The sequence below is a fragment of the Dreissena polymorpha genome, chromosome 9 (genome assembly GCF_020536995.1).
Source record: "Dreissena polymorpha isolate Duluth1 chromosome 9, UMN_Dpol_1.0, whole genome shotgun sequence".
NCBI classification, from domain to species: Eukaryota; Metazoa; Mollusca; class Bivalvia; order Myida; family Dreissenidae; genus Dreissena; species Dreissena polymorpha.
Genome location: NC_068363.1, coordinates 81,214,542 through 81,235,718, shown reverse-complemented (window position 1 = coordinate 81,235,718; position 21,177 = coordinate 81,214,542). Strand labels below are relative to the sequence as shown.

The 21,177-nt window shown below is 37.0% G+C and overlaps 2 protein-coding genes across 6 annotated transcripts in view; one reads left to right on the top strand and one right to left on the bottom strand.

The window, feature by feature from the left end:
* Positions 1-21,177, top strand: part of LOC127846784 (angiopoietin-2-like) — a 145,282-nt gene that overhangs the window by 77,629 nt on the left and 46,476 nt on the right. The gene's annotated exons all lie outside the window — the stretch shown is intronic.
* LOC127846785 (mannan endo-1,4-beta-mannosidase-like) lies at positions 5,329-12,456 on the bottom strand. Its single transcript, XM_052378295.1, has 7 exons — positions 12,348-12,456; positions 11,110-11,301; positions 8,957-9,137; positions 7,950-8,201; positions 7,505-7,658; positions 5,849-5,920; positions 5,329-5,586 (listed from the first exon to the last, which is right to left on the bottom strand). The coding sequence occupies exons 1-7, from the start codon at positions 12,385-12,387 to the stop codon at positions 5,350-5,352; spliced, it is 1,128 nt and encodes a 375-aa protein (XP_052234255.1). The 5' UTR covers positions 12,388-12,456; the 3' UTR covers positions 5,329-5,349.

The following is a 21,177-nucleotide window of genomic DNA, read 5'->3' as shown; positions in this document are numbered from 1 at the left end:
TTGAAAAATGCATCTTACAATGTGAGATGAGTTCTGGGTTCAAGCCCCAGCAGTGGCCTATCAAGTGTGAAATACGGAGCCATTATCATTAAATATACACAGTTCTTTCTTTAAACAATACAATTAAATATAAGGAATAATGTTAAAGGGGCATTGCTGCTTAGCTATTTTTGACATTGAATAACAGGGTTTATATACACCTCAAGGATAAATGCTTCTAAATTTGTAAAAAAACAAACCAGTCGAAGAGTGCAGAATATTAAACATTTGCAACTTTCTGATGTCTAAAATGTCTTAAATGCCACTTTAAGTTTGTTTTTTTTTGTACAAAATGACCCATTTTGTGCTGTCCATTATCGGTTAATGTTTTACGCTGTCAGGTCCAGAAGCGCTCATTCTGTAGCTTGTTTGGACCATAATCTATAATGCGACCAAGTTTCAGCAGATTCGGCCCAGTGGTTCTGATTTTATACCCTGTGCCTATTGAGTATAAGTACTATTACTCACTGATTTATGCATTATGAGCTCGGCTGTTTTCGGAAAAAACCTCAGGTTTTGTCATAGCCAGCTCATTGTGTCATGTCGTGTCTTTTCGCCATCCGGCGTCTGCCATGCTAAAACCTTAACATGAACCCATTGTACCCACAATTTTTTTTCGTACCCATTTGTTTGTACCCAAATATTTTTCGTACCCAATGTTTTTCGTACCCAAATGTTTTTTGTACCCATTTTTTTCGTACCCAATTTTCTTTTTTCGTACCCCAATTTTTTTTCGTACCCAATTTTTATTTATCGTACCCAAATTGTTTTCGTACCCACATGTTTTCGTACCCAATTTTTTTTTTGTACCCACTTTTTTCGTAACCACTTTTTTTGTACCCAAATTTTTTTGTACCCAATTTTTTTCCGTACCCAAATTTTTTTCGTACCCATTTTTTTTCTACCCAATTTTTTTTCGTACCCAAATTTTTTCGTACCCAATCTTTTTATTGCCATTTTTCTTCGTACCAAAATTTTTTTCGTACCCAACTGTTTTTGTACCCAAATTTTTTTATTCGTACCCATTTATTTTTTTCGTACCAAATTTTTTTTGTCGAAATAATCGGCTTTCAATTTGATTTGATCTCCCCACTCATTCCATCCCGCGAAACCCTTAAGGTGTCGCAACTCTGGTATTTGATACAGCAGACAACTTTCAAAAAGCATTGTGGCAAAAAAAGAAATTGCTTATCAAAAGTACTACCTCCTTTTGCAACATTACTTTTTAGGACTATTTACATATAAAAGGTTTTTCACAATTTTAAAGAACTAAAAGTAGTCTGCAGCAAAATGAAAATTTTCACCTTCAGATGGTAAAGAGTTAACATTGTGTGAAATATCTAACAACAAATATTTGATATAACTGATCCAAACTGCTATATTTAGATATTAGAACAGTGTTCAACACTTTACACTGATTTATGGAAAACATGAAAAATAAAAAGAATTTTAAATAATAATAAGTTTTTCGTACCTACCGACCCTACTTTTTTTCAAGAGGTGACCTGAAACACAACTATTTTTCTTTTTGGCCTAAGCAATGTCGTTGTTATCGTGAAGTTTGCTCTCTATATATGGCATTGACTACTCTAAACTGGATTGAACAGACAGACGATCCCACAACCACGAAATGAAAGCAGATTCGACCCGCATTTAACCCATTTATGCATAGCGTCTAGAAAAAGGCATGATGCGGCGTCTCATCAGGGTCTGCGCTGTTCGCTTCAATAAATTTCTGTAAGAAATGTTCTAAAAATAGAATTAAATTAACCAAACATCCCTAATTTTGGACATAATTGATCCAATTTAGAAGGATGAGAGAGTCCACTCGGCACAAATGGGTTAATGGAAGGAGGTTCATTTAGAACAAAAATATTGCATGGTTCTGGTGTAATGATTGTTTGTGCCGTGACAATGTTTGATTGCGAACAGCCATGACATCTTTAATATAGGACGTAGATATATATGGTAAATTTAATTGCGCTCCAACTGAAAGACATGTTTCGCCAAATTCGATGTATACTTACTGGTCCAACAATGTTGAAAATCAAATTCGCTTCCATGCAGACCCATATTTAGATATTAGATTTAGGCATTTGGGTCATTGACATCAACGTCAAGATGACGGCTTCTAAAAGAAATTATTAACTCTTTTCTCTGAACACCATGAGTAAGAACAGAGGTATTGCGCTTAAAGTTTATTTGTAGGCAACTTATATACAGATTTATGGTTCAAATGTATTTCATGCCAAGTAAATTTAGGTCAAGGTTATTTTTACTTCATATAGAAAGACGATTTCCGCTCAATAACTTTGGGATTGAGTACCCGTATTGAACTGTGAATGTGTATGCAGCTTACATGCAGGCATATATTGAGATTGAACTTTTTATATCTACCTTAATTAAACAGTTACATGTACACGTTGTAAATGATATTATAATTTATTGTTATATAATTGAAACCAATATGCGTAAATGACGATTTGTTTTACTTTACATTATTTGCGTCAATCCAATTTGACTATAATGGCAAAAAATGATGTACATCATATGGCGCCGTAACTGTATGTATGCAAAGTGGGGGCAGAAATGGAGACCAAACTAGTCAGTCCTAGACAAACCGATTTGATATGCTGCAAAAAGTAGAGGTGTGCGCTTATTTGAAGAAGTAAACGCAGAGACCTGGATACAATACAAACAACTTGTTACCAACTACGCAGCTGTATCAGCATATGCGACTTTGCTGTTGATAATGACGAATTGCTATTTTCTGAATTATACAATGTAGTTGCAAAAAAGCCATTACGAATCAGCGCGCTGTCATTGATCGCTTGTAGCTATAAATTTCAGAGCATGCCATTTATGAACGCACTGCAAATTCTTTGTAAATGTTATATAACTTTTTTCTTAAGACATGAATACATAAATATCAAGCGACATGAACTATTGCAAGAATAAAGTATACTTCTATATGCTGGCGGTCATAAAGCTATATAGTATTAGAAGCCGATCTCAGGCTCGAACAAATTGCTTTGTCGTGTAAATCAGATTTACATGTAAAGGCTTTGAACAAAACAACCAGTTAAATGTAAATCACTATCTAAAAGATATATTAATACTATTGTCACATCAGCTTCTCTGTTTTAAGGTAGCGCACCTCTAATGATTTCCCGCGATTTCTTCGAAGGTTGAAGAGCCTACAATTAGGTGCCGTAGCCTAGTGGTTAAGGCGATAGACTAGAAATCTTTTGGGATATTCCCGCGCAGGTTCGAATCCTGCCGACGACGTATACTTTTTTGCGACGCGTTTTATTTATTTTCTAACGTAATTTGATTTAATATGGCATATAAGCTATATTTATTGTTAAATATGTTGCAATTTTTATGCACATTCTTCAATAATTTAAATTTAAACAACGTTATGGCGAAATTGTGTGATTTACTGTTGAAAATACGAACAATGCATGTTGCATTTTTATTTTTATTTCAAAAAGTAAACGGTAAATCTGTCTAGTTCTTGGTATTTTTGCTGTATATAGTGTTTCTATAAAAACTAAGTTTAAAATATGACTTAAATGATACTATTTTGAATTTTATGACACTTTGTTTTTAACCGACCCAATTTTTACTTAGCTGAAATCACTTACATTTCATGGCGCTCTTCCATAGATAAAATTTGTAAAAAATAAATGTCTGTAAAAGAATACTTATTTCACCTTGTTTAAACTTTTAACACCTTTACAGCATCTGTACACACCAACTGCATGCCCATATTTGGAAATTTGAATGAATTATGGAACTTTTATATACCCCAGGGGTGAAAATAAACTGGACAAAAGCCGAGCGTGGGGGTGGTTTTGAAAAAATCGGTATATTTTTTTAAAAAGCATGGAAAGCCTACCTACAAATTTGCATGTAGTTCAGTGAAATGATGCTGATTAAGAAAATAATTAATAAGATTATATTTGGATATGTGCCCATTAGAGGTGCGCTACCTTAACATAATCTTCATCTCCAAACATTCTTACATTTCTTAGCATTATTATACTATTAACGTCCTCGCAAAAATCAACTGCAATGGTATGTACAGCCTATAGGAAGCTACCGTATATGATGCTCCAAGTGTTTAGCTATGAAACTTCGAATACCTGTGCGTGTAGAACAGCGGGGTGAAGCATCACAAGTTAGAGACCTCGGGTCTTTATCATCCATCAATTATATTTTGATAAATGAAAAAAAACCTTTCTTGAAAGCGTGTATACCTTTATACATCCGAATGCGCTTATAGCAAAATATGAAATTACGTAATTAATTAATGCTACCCATTGTGACACAGCTTTAAACAATTCCATTGTGTTACATGCAAATTCTTAAAATGATATTATGGACATCTAACAGTATATTGGTGTCTATCGCAACCGTTGTTTATTTTTGATGTTTTCACTTCATATACACTTATATTTGTTAATGCAGCATCAACATACTAAACCAATATCCCGGAAAGAGAAAAAAAAATCAATTTGAATATCAATCGTGCTTTCGTTTTGACAACATACGACAGAAATGATTCGATGTGCGATGTAAGTCTAAATGTAGTTTTCATGCAAATTCGTTCATACGACACAAACACACAATTTTGTTTAACGGATCATTTTGGCTTAGAGAACTGGGTGAGTCATGTAAAATATCGAAAATAATATACATTTTTATAAACAACTGGTAGCAAGATGAGTTGTAGATAATTGGTCATTTACCACATTGTAACTAATTCTTTTCACCTGTTAATTCTTTTCAGCTCAATTCAACAGTGAAAAATGCTCATAATATCACTTTAAAACATAAATTAATTGGAAAAATAACATTAATTCGTTCTTTGGTTGAAAAAAATATGCATGCGCAAAAGAACGAATTGGTACTCGCTGTCTTCGTGTTTTGTTTTTTTTATAAATATTTGTACAAAACCTACGAGGCTCTGTTATGGACTCTTTGGTTGAAATTGAAAACATTAAAGAGTGTTTGTAACGTAATACGAGTATGTTTGTATGTCACATTCTAGCATAGCTGCAAATGCTGTTTGCGTTTATATCAAACGAATTACATGTATAAGCCTACACACTCTGCTCGTTTGATACTTGGATAACGAAATGGCGATACTGCAACAACACATAATAAAAGATAGCCCCTCGCTGCAAGAAAATGAATGTTATCTTCATGCAGAATGCTTTAATAAACATCAAATTAGAAAAAAATATGTTCATCCATTTTGAGATGACAACAAATAGCATGAAAGAGCTTTAATTTTTTTATTTTTCAAACAGTGAAATGGACAAGCCCGCCGTTGGTCTGGTCGTTTTTGCCTCGCAGAAACGTTATACCAGTCCTGATGTTCCCCCAGTTGTTTTCGATCGCCTGCCAACCCCACGCGCCCGAGTAGCCATGGTAGTACGCGTAGTTGTAGAGGTCAGTGATCTTTGTATTGGCCGCCTCCGACTCACGGAACTCTCCGATTACCAGCGGCTTGTCCAGTCCGTAGTCATTGTAGTGTTTCTAACAGAAGTACGGTTTTTACGTTTAACGTGATCGGCAAAAACATGCGTTTATTATTAAGTATACCACTATACCTAACATGAAATGGCCAATTAATGTTTGTTTGCATAATACTTATCGTTGAATTATTACCTTTACTTAGACGATGCAATTTAAATAGCTGAATTAATGACATATTGTCTACTTATTGTTAATTCTTTACTTTATTGGTAGTATATCATTGCTGGTTTGTCTTTTAAAAACACATTACGCGCACATATACCTGGAAAGGCGAGTACCCGTCCCAGTGTCCCTGCCAGGAGTATGAGTGTACCTGATAGAAAGTCAGGGTACCCTGCAATGAAGATACAGAATGTTACTAGATAAGTCGCAAATTGTGTGTGTCTGTGTGTACTTTCCACGTAATATTAACCCATTTATGCCTTGTGGACTCTTCCATCCCTTTAAACTGGATCAATTTATTTCCAAAATTAGGGATGTCTAGTATATTTATTTCTATATTTGGAATATTTCCTACCCAAATTCTTTTAAGCAAACAGCGCAGACCCTGATGAGACGCCACATGATGCGGCGTCTCATCTGGGTCTACGCTGTTTGCCAAGGCCTTTTTTTCTAGACGCTTGGCATAAATGGGTTAAATCACACAGGCAATTAAAGCATCGATGCCGTAGGGACTTAAAATTAATGGGCGGCATACAAACTCAAAATGTCCAGTTAATTATTAGAAACATATAGCTACATATGATGCTCAAAAGTATGATTTTACTGTCCTGAATACAGACATATTGTTGTTTAAATTCCCTGACTTAACCACGAACGTGACAGATGACATTAAAATGATACCGAATATTGGTGACCAAATGAGCTTCCGAGCATTCAGCTTCAGAGCTCCGAAGATAATAATTTGTTAATGTTCTTATGTATATGTTTTTTTGTTGTCATAGAAATGACAATCTACTTGCGCAGCATATCTCAACTTTGGTTAACTTCGTGTACTCTGGGGTCATGTTGTTTCTAATTTCACTTCCAATTTCGTATACAGCATACACGCTTGATATATATAGTTTGTGTGTATATCAAGTTTGGTGGATTAACGCTGATTTAAATTATGCGCAAAGTGAGATTTTTGCACATGTTTAGTGATCTTTTCTTATCCATATGTTGGCGAAAACCAAAGCAGTACGTCCCAGCATACACCGCGCAAAATCAACCACATGCGTTTAGAAGCGACACATGTGTGGGCAAAATCTTACAGCCCTAGTAAAACATACGCATTTTGTAAAGTAAAAGTTAAGTAAAATAATAAACTAATATCGTTAATACACACCGAATACAACCAGGACGTATTTTATTACGGACATAATTATCTAGTTTTATTTTTATATTTACTAAACCTAAAACCAATCCTATCACTGTGACCAATATAGTAGGTGACATGTAAACAAAAATGTTCATTTGCAATGTACACAGACCGTAAAGAAACGTACTTGTAAAGGCGTGGCGATCATAACATTTAATCAAATTATTACTAATAATCTACGTGTGTTTTGCTAACAAATAAATGAAACAGATTTTGGACAATAAAAAGTAATAGTTTTAGTATTTTGAACTTGTAACGCGTAGGTAGAACGTACACAAGTACACCGATGAAGCATCTGCGCCTGATGCAGCATGTACATACTATGTACAAACAATATGAGTCGCGTTCTGAGAAAACTGGGTTAAATGCATGTGCGTAAAGTGTCGTCCAAGATTAGCCTGTGCTGTCCACACAGACTAATAAGGGACGACACATTCCGCCTTAACTGGATTTTCGTGTAGAAGAGACTTCCTTTAAACGAAAAATACCATAATAGCGGAAAATGTCGTTCCTGATTAGCCTGTGGGGACTAACAACACAAACTACAATGTTGCATACGTGTTGTCTGCCCCCTGCGCCGATCAGACATGCGTCCTTGTACATGTTCTTGAAGCCAAATCTGTCCGTGTTTGACTTTGGGTTCCATGTTCCAACCGTCACCATTGCACCCGGGTCTTCCCGACGAATGGCATCCGCTTGCCAGTTAATGAATCTGTTATTTAACGTTTGTTTAATAAGTTTTATTATTCTGATAAACTGGGCACGTATTCTTGAACTATCGTCGAATTACTTGCACTGTTGGAAGTTGTAAAACGATGTGTTTTAAACGAATTAAAAAGTGATCATTCTCGATTATTTTATTTAAAAAAAATATGTTGGACTGGTTATATATTTGATGTATTCAATTATTTACTTGAACACAATATAAAGCCAACAGCACTTGCGATGTCTGCGTGATTTCATGTTGAATGCGACTTTCCCTTAGTCAATCTATACACATCACCTTTGTATTTGTTGTGCGGTATATAAAGTGTTGTGCATCTTGCCCTCATCCCCCGCTCCAGATCCCGCCAGCGCGCTTGTGTCGAAACAAGCGTTGCTGTCATGGTGACCGGGCTCTAGTGCTCCTTCCGGCTCATTAAAGACTTCCCAGCCACCGAGGGCGGGCTCGTTTTTCAGCTGGTGGACCATAGGCGTGAGGCACTTGTCGATATAGGTTTGGAGTTTGTTGGTGTCAACAATCAAACCATGCAGTCTAGACAGAAAAACACCAAGTACGATTAACGACAATTAAAGTTATTAATAGTATTCAATTGACTGTTTTTTTATTCAACGACGCAATTGGCAATGTTTGTACTTCAGTCTGCTCTAAACTAGCTATACATTAAGTAGCCATTTAGAAAAAAGTAAATCAAAAGAAATGTTGGTTAAAGACTATAATCAGTGATATCGGCTGGTATAAATGCCGCATCATGCATGACGTAAGGGTACACATTTTGTAAGTTGAAAATGGAAGCCTTTTTTTTTCTTTTGCTCAGGTAAAACAAGAATTTTAAGATAGAAGCAAACAATCAGTATTCTTTTTGATTTCGTAACATTAAAAATGCTGATGAAATTTGAATTGAGGCATGTAGCAATATTTTATGTTGTCATTATGTCATGTTGTTTTTTATGAATGTAGATGACGCATTCGGAAAAGATAACACTTACTTTTGACTTTGCTACTCAAGATTCGCTCCAGTTAATTTAATCTCTTTTGACTGTTGCTTTTAACAATAAAACGCATATATTTTTATTGTCTCACAAGATATGACATAGCGTACTTTAATTTATCCTACTCGTCTCACAAAGGCTAACACGGCTCTGCAAGCCTCGCCATGATATCATGGTTACCTTTACATAAACTCGTCGGAAAGATTCAAGTACACAATGACACGTAGTATTTTTAATTGCTAACGTATCATATACATAACAACCCCTTATACGCCCGAGGATAAGTCATTCTCCCACCTGTAGTGAAACTGTTCGATTTTTGCTCCATTCCAGAGGACGATAAACACGAGGATGTTGTGACGTTTCGCAGATTGGAGAAAGCTGCGCAAGTCGCTGACGAGCGTGGCGTCCATTCCAGACACGTGACCGTCACTGGTAAACTCGGGTGTTGTCTGGCCCTCTATATGCAGCCAGAGCCCTTAAAAAGAGAACCTATGAAATAATATAAACTGTGTGTGGATCATTATTAAACTATAAAAATGAAATTATTCTCGGTTTGATAAATACGGTATAGTATGGTTTAATACGTGTTATTTAGAAGAGAGATTATGGTAATTGTTTAGCGCGTATAATGCACGGGTTTTGTGTGCATGTTTTAGCGCGAAAGCGCACGAGTTTTTCGTTTTGGGGTATATATGATTTGCACATCTAGTGAGACGCCATTCGAGGGTTGTTTTTGACAGGCATAGTTATGGAGCAAGAAAACGAACGGGTGATAACCCTGCCCGCCCGCCCTTAATGAACATATGTATGGTTAAATAATTGGTTACATTGCTTTTATGTTTATAATTTTGCTATTATAAAGTCTATATTTAGTATATTTTCAGTTCGGTTTTTAGTCCATGTGAGATGGGATCTTAACACGAACCGATTCCTTTACTGGGAAAGACGATGGGTGTATTTTCATTTAAGTCTGAAGCAGCTAAGTTTTCTTGATTATTTTGACTCATTTTTTACTAAATATTGTGTTTGAATGAGGTCTTTTAAGTTATGGGTGTCATGTTTTTTGAGACTCCCACTTCCTGGAGATAGTACCTCCAGCATACTTATTGAAATATTGGTATGTTTAAATGTCAGTGTTATTATTTTTTGTTGTCGTTCGTAATGAACGTTTAATTTTAAAGACATTTTTATTGTACGATTACTTAATATTTTCATTTTGGTGTGACTGGTTAGATGTTGAAGTCGGTTTAATATAGCTGTTAAATTCGTCATAAGCATTTATATATTTCTCGGAATATTTATGATTTATCAACATTCTTTTTAGATGCTTTATGGATTTTATGGTTTGAGTGATTTGTTTGTTTCTTGTTGATGTCCGGGGTGTGTGCGGGATGCTTTTGAAGTTTGTTTGTTATGTTAACTTGCGCAATGAAATTGATAATGTTTTAATTACATTTTTTGCTATAAAATACTTAATGTTTACAGTATCTTTATAGCTGCTTATATGTAGATTTCTCTAAATTAGAGGTTTCGGGAGGTGATGAAGGCACCTTGACACCGGTCTCGAGCCACGGGGTCCTCATACGTCCCCCTGACATTAAAAGAAAAATAATAAAACAAAAATGGCAGTAGGGTTGCGTATCCCGCTCGCGGTTTTACCTGAATCGTTTATTACTACTGATTATTGTATGGGGTGTACGTGAAGTCATGTACACTTCTCTTGATTGGTGGTGGTAGATGAATCTTGCAGATATTAGCAGCTTCTTTGAACAAATTAATGTTTCACATTTGTTAATTTATAATATTTAAGCAAGTTAGCGTGATTGATGGGCATTGGGGGCGTCCTGTGTGCACTTTGGGCATCGGCGGGGATCAGTTTATTCAAACAGTAACTCTTTATTTGAGATATATACTTGACGTCTAATTGTTATGAATAAATTTGCACTTTTTCACATGACACACATGTGCATGTGAAGTATTCATAATTACATGCCCTACAGCATTTAAATAGTATCGTTTCAGTTCTTTTTACACCTGAACAAAGATGTTACACCGTTTCCAGTCGTCTCGAGATTCCTCAACTGAGCGGTGCCGTTGAGGTCTATATCCATTGGCACATACAACATATACGGGCGTTAGACGAATTGTTTTTTGCATTTATTTGTTGAAAGTCCTGTCAAATACAAGCACTCACTCCTATTTTGTCTTTAGTTTATTATTTGTTTGATAATGATAATGATGAGGATGATATGGGTTATAAAGATGATGAGATTTTAATAGTATTTTGATAATAGAAAATAATAAATTTACTCCTAACTATGAGTAATTGTCCTCTCATTGTATGCACGACGAGACACCGGTATACGATTTGTTTTCTAATCGATTGGTTTCAAACTTTAATATCATCAACGATTTTACTTCAAAATGATAAGCAATTGTAAACCTACGAATGGAATTGCCTCCAGATGCTTGCAATTCGCTGAGAATTTGTTCCATTCTGCCTTTCACGCCATTGTATTGATTGTGTCCAAAATCCATGGCGTAGTGCACCCATGCGAGGTTCGTGCCGGACAGGAACACGCGTTGACCATCTTTAACAAGGTGACTACCCTGCACCTGAAGACGACCACTGTAGGCGCCTATTAATAAATATGATGCCCAATGATATCTATGCAGTACATGCGTTTTATTCATACTCAGACATAATAATGAAGTGACTGACATTTAAATCGATAATATCATATTTTCGACGCACGTATCATGCAATTTACAAGTCATTTTTGATTTTGTTTTAAAGGGGCCTTTTCACAGATTTTGGCATTTTTTAACTTATTCATTAAATGCTTTATATTGATAATAGTAAACATTGGATCGTAAAAGCTCCAGTAAAAAATCAAGAATAAAATTAAAAAAAGGAAAAGGACATTGCCCGGAGCAGGTTTCGAACCAGTGACCCCTGGAGTCCTGCCAGAGTCCTGAAGTAAAAACGCTTTAGCCTACTGAGCTATTCCGCCGAGTACACATACTTGACGTATTTTATACCTTATATAAGCAATCTTCGTAGTTTCACAAAATTTAACGACAAAAACAGAACTCTCCAAATTATTCAATCGTTTTGCGTTGCAACGCTTTATATTTTTTAGGTTTTAAAATCGTCAAAAGATGCATATAATGGCTATATTAGACCATGGTAAATGTTCATTATTACCGTTTCCTCACAAATATCATAACTAAAACGAAAATTTGCGAATCTGAAACAACTTTTTTCAATTTTGTCAATTTACCAAAGCGTGAAAAGATCCCTTTAATTGCCATAAATTTGTAAATTCAATAGACTCCCGAAAACTATTTGGTAAAACTTTATGAGCAAGATCTGCGGTAACCATTACGACGTTAATAACGACGTCATTCGAAGATAACAACACGACGAGAAATGGGTCGTGCTCCTTGTCCCAAACTGTATTTTCCACAAAAGGGAGTAGGAAAGGGAGTAGAACAGTGATACTGACACACCTTCTATGTATGCCCACATTTTTCAAATTCATCGAAAGAAATCAAGGTAATTTTGTTTAAATTTATATCTGTAAGTTATAATTAGGTATGTCATAATAAAAATATTTACACAAAATCATACTAAGGGTTATTAGTGTCGGTTTTGATAACTGTCAGTAGATAAACAACATACCTTTCAGTAACACTAGCAAACACACTGCTAATCGCCACATCGCTGTTATCTACTCTCTTGTACAGACCAGCGCTTTATATGAGTGGAAAGACAGGCGCGTGACCTACAGAGTTTCAAGATAGCATTTATATTTAGGCTGTATAATTATTATTAAACCATTTATGCCTAGTGGACTCGCCCATCCTTCTAAATTGGATCATTTTTTCCCAAAATTATGGATGTCTAGTATATGTATTTCTATATTTTGAATATTTCTTACGGAAATTCCTTTAAGCAAACAGCGCAGACCCTGATGAGACGCCGCATCATGCAAGGCATTTTTTCTAGACGCTATGCATAAATGGGTTTACTCTATGAATCGTGATATACATGAACATGAACTTCATACTGTCCTTAGGTTATGGAGCTCAGTTTAAAAGCGTTCCCATCGCAAGTTAGAGCCACCGGGCTCGAACCCGGCATATCTATTAGTACTGTTTTGTTTCAAATAAAACTTCTTTTAATATAAACATTTCATTCCTCTGTAGCATAATGAACAAATAAAACTATCGAATAAATTAATCTAAAGCTGCAAGGGGAGGAATCACGTTTACAATATACGACGATTACTACGAAATATGACTGCCCGAGTTATACATTTTTATCAAGCGTATGTTTTAAATTGGCAACGTAGTTTATTGGACATTTTGCCTCGAGTAATACATTGTCATAAAACGTATGTTTTGAAAAGGCAATGTATGTTATTGTACATATATAATGCACGAAATCGACAGTTGGCTGGCGATGATTTGCATGGCACACAATTCATCGTTCATTTCAAGACCACCTCAACTCCTGCTTTCCGTAGAGTCAACGGATGATCTTAAAAAAGTATATGTTTATTTTTGTATGATTACGTACTAAGAACAACAATTCATGAATGTCTTAAAACATTATTATGTGATGTGTTAAGATTCACTGTTAGATACAGAATAATACATACATGTGTATAAAAATTGTGTATAATGCGTCATAAATTTTCGAATGGTAGAAACAATGCACTTAACGATTAAAAATGGTCGGATCGTGTTGAAATTTCCATAATTAATGTTCTTTAACTTCAATGTTATTCTCATTTGTGGCAAGCGCTTTTAAGACATTATATCAAAACTAGTAAATTGTCCATTTTTGGATTAAGCTCAAAATTAACGGCCGTCCGTTCTAATTGATAAGAGGCTGACCGGTGCTCAGTCGTCCGCATCCTTCATCTTGCTGACCGGTGCTCAGTCGTCTGCATCCACCATCTTGCTGACCGGTGTTCAGTCGTCTGCATCTTCCATCTTGCTGACCGATGTTCATCGTCTACATCCTCCATCTTGCTGACCGGTGTTCAGTCGTCTGCATCCTCCATCTTGCTGACCGGTGTTCAGTCGTCTGCATCCTCCATGTTGTTGTCCGGTATACAGTCGTCTGCATCCTCCATCTTGCTGACCGTGTTCAGTCGTCTGCAGTCTCCATCTTGCTGACCGGTGTTCAGTGGTCTGCATCCTTCATCTTGCTGACCGGTGTTCGGTCGTCTGCATCCTCCATCTTGCTGACCGGTGTTCAGTCGTCTGCATCCTTCATCTTGCTGACCGGTACTCAGTCGTCTGCATCCTCCATCTTGCTGACCGGTGTTCAGTCGTCTGCATCCTCCATATTGCTGACCGGTGTTCATCGTCTGCATACTCCATCTTGCTGACCGGTGTTCAGTCGTCTGCATCCTCCATCTGACTGACCGGTGCTCAGTCGTCTGCATCCTCTATGTTGCTGACCGGTGTTCAGTCGTCTGCATCCTCCATGTTGTTGACCGGTATTCATTCGTCTGCATCGTCCACCTTGCTGACCGGTGTCCAGTCGTCTGCATCCTTCATCTTGCTGACCGGTGTTCAGTCGTCTGCATCCTCCATCTTGCTGACCTGTGCTCAGTCGTCTGCATCCTTCAACTTGCTGACCGGTGTTCAGTCTTCTACATCCTCCATCTAGCTGACCGGCGTTCAGTCATCTACATCCTCCATCTTGCTGACCGGTGTTCAGTCGTCTACATCCTACATCTTGCTGACCGGTGCTCAGTTGTCTGCATCCTCGATCTTGCTGACCGGTGCTCAGTCGTCTGCATCCTCCATGTTGCTGACCGGTGCTCAGTCGTCTGCATCCTCCATCTTGCGGACCGGTACTCAGTCGTCTACATCCTCCATCTTGCTGACCGGTGTACAGTCGTCTGCAACCTCCATCTTGGAAATCAGGTAGAAGCGGAGGTAGCCCATATATGCAACCTTGTACTCGAACACTAAGGGTACATCAGAGGACATGGAAAGTGTCATTTGTTCAGATATGGGAGTTTCCTTGGTGAATCAATTCAGATAGTGCAAGGCAAAGGTCTTCTTCTTTGTAAGCACTGGATTTGTGTGTGTGTGTGTGTGTGTGCGTGCGTGCGTGCGTGCGTGCGTGCGTGCGTGCGTGCGTGCGTGCGTGCGTGCGTGCGTGCGTGCGTGCGTGCGTGCGTGCGTGTGTGTGTGTGTGTGTGTGTGTGTGTGTGTGTGTGTGTGTGTGTGTGTGTGTGTGTGTGTGTGTGTGTGTGTGTGTGTGTGTGTGTGTGTGTGTGTGTGTGTGTGTGTGTGTGTGTGTGTGTGTGTGTGTGTGTGTGTGTGTGTGTGTGTGTGTGTGTGTGTGTGTGTGTGTGTGGTGTGTGTGTGTGTGTGTGTGTGTGTGCGTTTGTATTACCAATGTTACGAGGACTTCCCTATTGACACACACCAACACTCAGAGGACTGTTTTCGTTGGGAGGACTTACCCTCGAGTCCTCGAAATGTTTTTTTCAGGAATATCGTTTGAAATTTGCAATTTCGTAATGGTCCCCATAAAGTCGACATGTTACGAGTTTGTGCATCTGGCCACACACCTTTTACAGTTCCTTCATAAAGTGTGCGTAGAGGTAACCAATCAAATGTCTACTTGTGAGCTGAAAGTGACCAATCAGATTTGCTTCTAAACCGGTGCTAGTATAAAAAAATCCAGTCCTCAAAATATCGGAGAACCTTAAGTTGAGTGCCAATGTCCTCATAATATCAGAAAATGAAGACACGGCGTGTGTGTGTATGTTGTTGACAGTAACAGACTGAACAATTTGTCGTTTTGGTCTTTCTTGGTACAGTTGAAAATTTTAATTATCACTTATCTATAAATATATGGTGATATCTGTAGAAATACCATAATAATCTGTCTTGTGTCGTTGTTATAACGGTAATGAACAAAACAGTGTGGCAACTGAGCTCAGACTTTAGTGTTTACGCAAAAGTCGACAAAGTCCATCACATACAAAAACAAAATGACATTAAAATGATATGACAGAAATTATTTGATCTCAAAAAGTTCAACACCTGATACATTGTCTTTTTGCAGGGTGAACAGAAAACACAATAAAAACAGAATTCTTTATTTTAAAATAAAGGCCTCCGGTCCAAAAACCATGTAATTAATACAGTTGTAACAGTATGAGTTGTGTCAAATTTCAATGTTCATGAGGTATCAATAACATCAAGTGGTACACATAAAGAGAGACTTTCCTAACAATATCAGCATCTTGAGATGACATCAGTTCATAGAAATCTTGAGGATCATGACATTAAAATGATGACAGAAATTATTTGATCTAAAAAAAGTTCAACACCCGATAAGTTGTCTTTTTTTAAAGGTGAACAGAAAACACAATAGAAACTCCGTCCTGCTAAAATATACAGAAATTGAACAATACCCAGAAAAGCCAGTTGAAATCGAAGCCCTGGTTGCCTTTAAATTGATTACAAACACATATTGTTTATGAAACTGATCTAACGTAAATGGAATTATATGCATACTATTTTACAAGTCAATCTGCAACAAGCTATGCAAAAAGCGCGTGGTTGTGTGAAGCAATGATTGTTACTTATTTGTACCCAATCTCATCAACTGCAGGTATTACGTAAATCTGAAAATGAAGAAAATAAACTTTTTGGTAAATATATTCACAACCAGACTCGGTAACTAGAAATAACACTTTCACCGTGAGACATTAAAAGCAGATGAAGCGCCTTAAAATTAGTGATATTGTTTTTAAAAAAAAGTTTAATTAGTAAGATACATGTTCTTTCAATCCTCTGTTTGGAAACAATAGAACAGTGAGAAGAGTTATATTTTCGTGAACATACTTGAAAGCAGAAATCGTCGATCGAGTGGTCAAGATCGCCCTTCTATATGTTAAGACCCAATACTATTTTGTTTAACGTATACACTGATACGAAATACGCAATTAACAAGTCAACATAAACGTATATCTTACTGATGTAAATTGACATGACACGACTGCGCTTGTTTTACCAATATTACGAGGACTAAACGATGAACACACACCAACACTTCGAGGACTGTTTTCGTTGGGAGAACTTACACTCGAGTTAGACAAATCCAAAGTAACGTTTTTTGATAAACAGGGCTTAATGCAACATAATGTCGTTGACTAATAGAAAATCAGTGACGACGTTTTAAGCCAAAACTGGATTTTCGTTTAAAACAGACCCCCCACAAACGACAAATTCTATGAAACCGGAAAATGTCGTCCATGATTAGCCTGTGCGGACAGCAATGAAAATTTTCACATATGCAATTAGTCCTGTTTTCTCAAAACGTGACTCATACGCGAGTTACGGTAAGCTGAATATTATCATAGATAATATTACCTTATGGGAGTTAACCCATGGACACGAACGCGCCGAGCGTGAACATCCCCGTCAATGGTCCGCCAAACGCGGTAGGTAGAGTTCCAGCGATCTAAAATATAGTGAATATGAGACACACTCTGCGAAAACGGGGCTTAAAGCATATGCTTACGATGTCATTCGCACAGGCTAAACAGGGACGACACTCTCCGCCAAGATGCTTGCTTAAAAGATACTTACTTTAAACGAAAAATACAAAAAAATACAAACGGAAGGTGATGTCGCTAATAATACTGTGCAACATGAAGACGCTAATCTGGGTCGACACTTAACGCACATGCATTTAGTCCACTTTTCCCAGAGCGGCTTAAAAATAGGCTAAGGGTGCAGTAACTGCAACACGGCTTGATTTCAATCTTTAAGTAAGTTCATGCTAGTTGTCAAAGTTGTGTGTAATGTAACACGATTTATTGTAAATGCACCAACAATATTTGAAAAGCAAGCAGATACAAATTAATTTAGTTGTCAAGCAATTTATCATCGCATTAAACACGTTTATCAAAGTAATATAAAACGTTTTTTTTAATTCTCATTTCAGTCGGATTAAATTAACAATACATGTACTTACCGTAACGTTTATCATTTGAATGCATTATTCTAATAATTATTCACTCTGTACAGTAGCTGTGTGTACTACGTTCGGCTCAAACCCATTTATTTCAGCTCGATTGCATAGAATGCCTACCGCTTATTCGCAAAGCTCTCGAGTCCGTTTCCTGGGACTAGAACCTAATACTTGCTGTCTCTGGGGGTGAGGAGATCTAAAGAACGCTCCCACAGTGAGTATTGAACCCATGATCTACCGGTCGCTAGGCGGACACCATATCCACTACGCAATGGCGACCTATGTTTGTATTGACTACACTGGGAATCTTTCCAAATAAGTCATCAACCACAGTCGGCATGTACGTTCGGGCACGGGAATCTTGCACAATGAGGTAGCCAACCGTTAGAGATGAAATGGATATTTTAGAGCACGGGTTTTTGGGAGGATACGGTTTCAAGGAACTTAATCACAGATGTTCGTATTGTTAACAAACATCATGAACACTGTTTACGTACTAATATATTATTTGTTTAATAGTTTTAACTTATTATAATAGAAATAACAAACATTTGGCTAAAACATATTGAAATACCGGTTTTCGAACGTCTGTTGAAGCATAAGATAATGTATTAATTCTCCACGCTGGATTTATTATTGAAAAACGAAACAGTAACATACACACTGTGCTAGTCCTCAAAGTATTTTCGAAAGTATCGATGATTGCTCATTAATGAAGCAATATTTTAACGATTAGTAAAAGTCCGGAGTGCTATTTTGCTTGTTTCAACATAATATACACATTCTTTCTTAAATAATTGACACTTTTCACGAAACTGTGGACAAGACCCTTCAATTTCGCATGCGCATATACAGGCTCAGTTCAGCGGTCAATTAGCACAGGCTAATCAGGAACGACACTTTCCGTCTAAACTGGATTTTAGCTGGGAAGAGACTTTCGTTTAACGCAAAATATCACGAACGCGGAAAGAGTCTTTACGCACATACATTAAACCCCGTTTTCACAGAGCACGGCTCATATGTTTGTGCGTACCTGTATAAGCGTTCCACCAATCATCGCAATCATGAAGGCGACGAAAATTGTCACACCTCCGAGCACGACAATGGTAATGAGAAGGCATAAACCTAACATCCAACATTAGCATGTGCGTAAAGTGTCGTCCCAGGTTGGCTTGTGAAGTCCGCGCAGGCTTATCTCAGACAGTAATTTACGGTCTTATGCATTGTGTAGTTCAAAGGAAGTCTATTCTAAACGAAAATACAGTTTCGGCGGAAAGTGTCGTTACAAATAAGTTTGTGCGATACGACACTGCACGCACATGCATTAAACACCGTTTTACTATAGCGAGATTCAAATAGATGTTTAGTGTTGTTTTATTTGGAATTCGTTATAAATAAATCTAGGTCAGATATGAGATTGGTAGGCACCGATACTCAGCCCCTAACATGTGTGTCTTTTTGGATAGAGTTTGTTAACTATGGTGTCATTTGAACAATTGCTTTAGGAATTGAACAAAACTGACAGTGCTAAATGGGAGGGGCACGATGCCCATAACATATTTTCAAACAACACGGTAATTTCAAACAAAGACGTGCAATATGTGTGTTTGTTGGTAGTGCGTCATTTGTCATAGTCGGCTCATATATTAGCGCCAGGTGACTAGGCAGATGTCTCATGTTGTTTATTGATGAGCCGCACTGTGGGAAAACTGGGTTAAATGAATTGCGTAAAGGTTCGTCCCAGATAAATAAAACACTAGCTTAATTTCTCTCCTGAAACTTATACTGGGGTTCAAGTATTCTTATAAAGTAAACAATGATTCTCTATCATACAAACAAGATTGAAGTAACTTCAGAGAAGAATTTGACTGAGCGCTGCAATTTCGATCTATATATTTTTTATGCAAGATTTTTAAATTTGATATGGTGTTGTATTGGGTCAAAACTTATGGAGGAACGATCGTGAACACTTGATTGACGATTTTTATGTTATTCTATGCAAACTTATTTTATGTTAACAATATGATTATATGCGTTTCATTGGCATTTTATGCCTCATGGTGAACGAGTTATTTCTTGTAACCGTGCCTTGTTATTTACAAAAAGTTATCGTATTAATTTTAAGCTTTACGTATGACTTACTTTTGATGAGGTTGGGTACAATTCGGTAACAATATATGCTTTATATATTTCATCAAATGGTTAAGTCCTCATATTGTATGAATTTTTTGAGAGTTGAACTTGAACAAATGTATTATGGGGGTGAAGGTCAAATTGTGGGTGGTAAAACCAAGTTTCCGGGTGCCAAACTCATAGCCAAATCATACCGGTCCACCCAATATACGGTTCCATAAACCTGTCCCCTAATTAAAAAAATCAAAATCCAGGACTTTATCCCTAGTACTGGTGAAGTTCCCACTTCAAGATTTTCTTGGCTAGGAAGTGGCAAGTAAAGGGGGCATTATTCATACTAAAGTGACCTTCATACTATGGGCATCGTTTGAAAGCTGGTTGCACCCCGATTATGGATCAGAAAGAATTTTGAGGATCGAACTTTTCGTTCAAGAGTTATGGACCTTGGCGCACCCAACGTTAAAAGTCTATGGGTTTTTTTGACGAATTTTGATCTGGTTAAAGTTAGTGCTCTGTAGGTTGCTTACATAGACCCCTTATTTTAGGTGTGTACATACAAGGTGTGAATCTCTACAAGGCCCGGGAGGTCCGCCCGGGGATAAGGGGGGCGTGTAATAATGAAGTTTTGGGCGTTTTTGGGCCTATTTTTTCGTTCTTTTTTTAAAGTCGAAATCTGGTGATTTTATTTCGCAAGTTAAAATAAATTATTTAATATTGTCGCAATTGTAATACAATTTCCAACAAATGGACACTTTTATTTTGAAAATCGGCCGAAAAAATGAACGTGAATGAAACGATGAATTCTGAGGTCGTTAGAGACACTTCTGGGAGGTTAAACAATATCACTAATTTTAAGGCGCTTATTCGGCTTTTTATGTCTCACGGTGAAAGAGTTATTTTTAGTTACAGAGTCTGGTTCTGAATATATTTTCCTAAAAGTTCATTTTCTTCATTTTAAGATTTTCTTCATTTTAAGATTTACGTAATACCTGCAGTTGATGAGGTTGGGCTTAGATTTCAAATGGCTTTTCTGGTTATTGTTCAATTTCTGTATATTGTAGCAGGATGGTTGTTGTTTTGTGTTTTCTGTTCACCTTTCAAAAAGACAATGTATCGGGTGTTGAACTTTTATTAGATCAAATAATTTCTGTAATCATTTTATTGTCATTTTGTTTTTGTATGTGATGGACTTTGTCGACTTTTGCGTAAACACTAAAGTCTGAGCTTAGTTGCCATCAAACAGTTGTTATCAGATTAAAGAAAACGGTTAATTAAATGGCAATGATTATTCTCATCTTAGGATAAATACTAGCTTCCAAAGAATTGTACAACATTAAATAATCGATGGTCTTATCGAGCT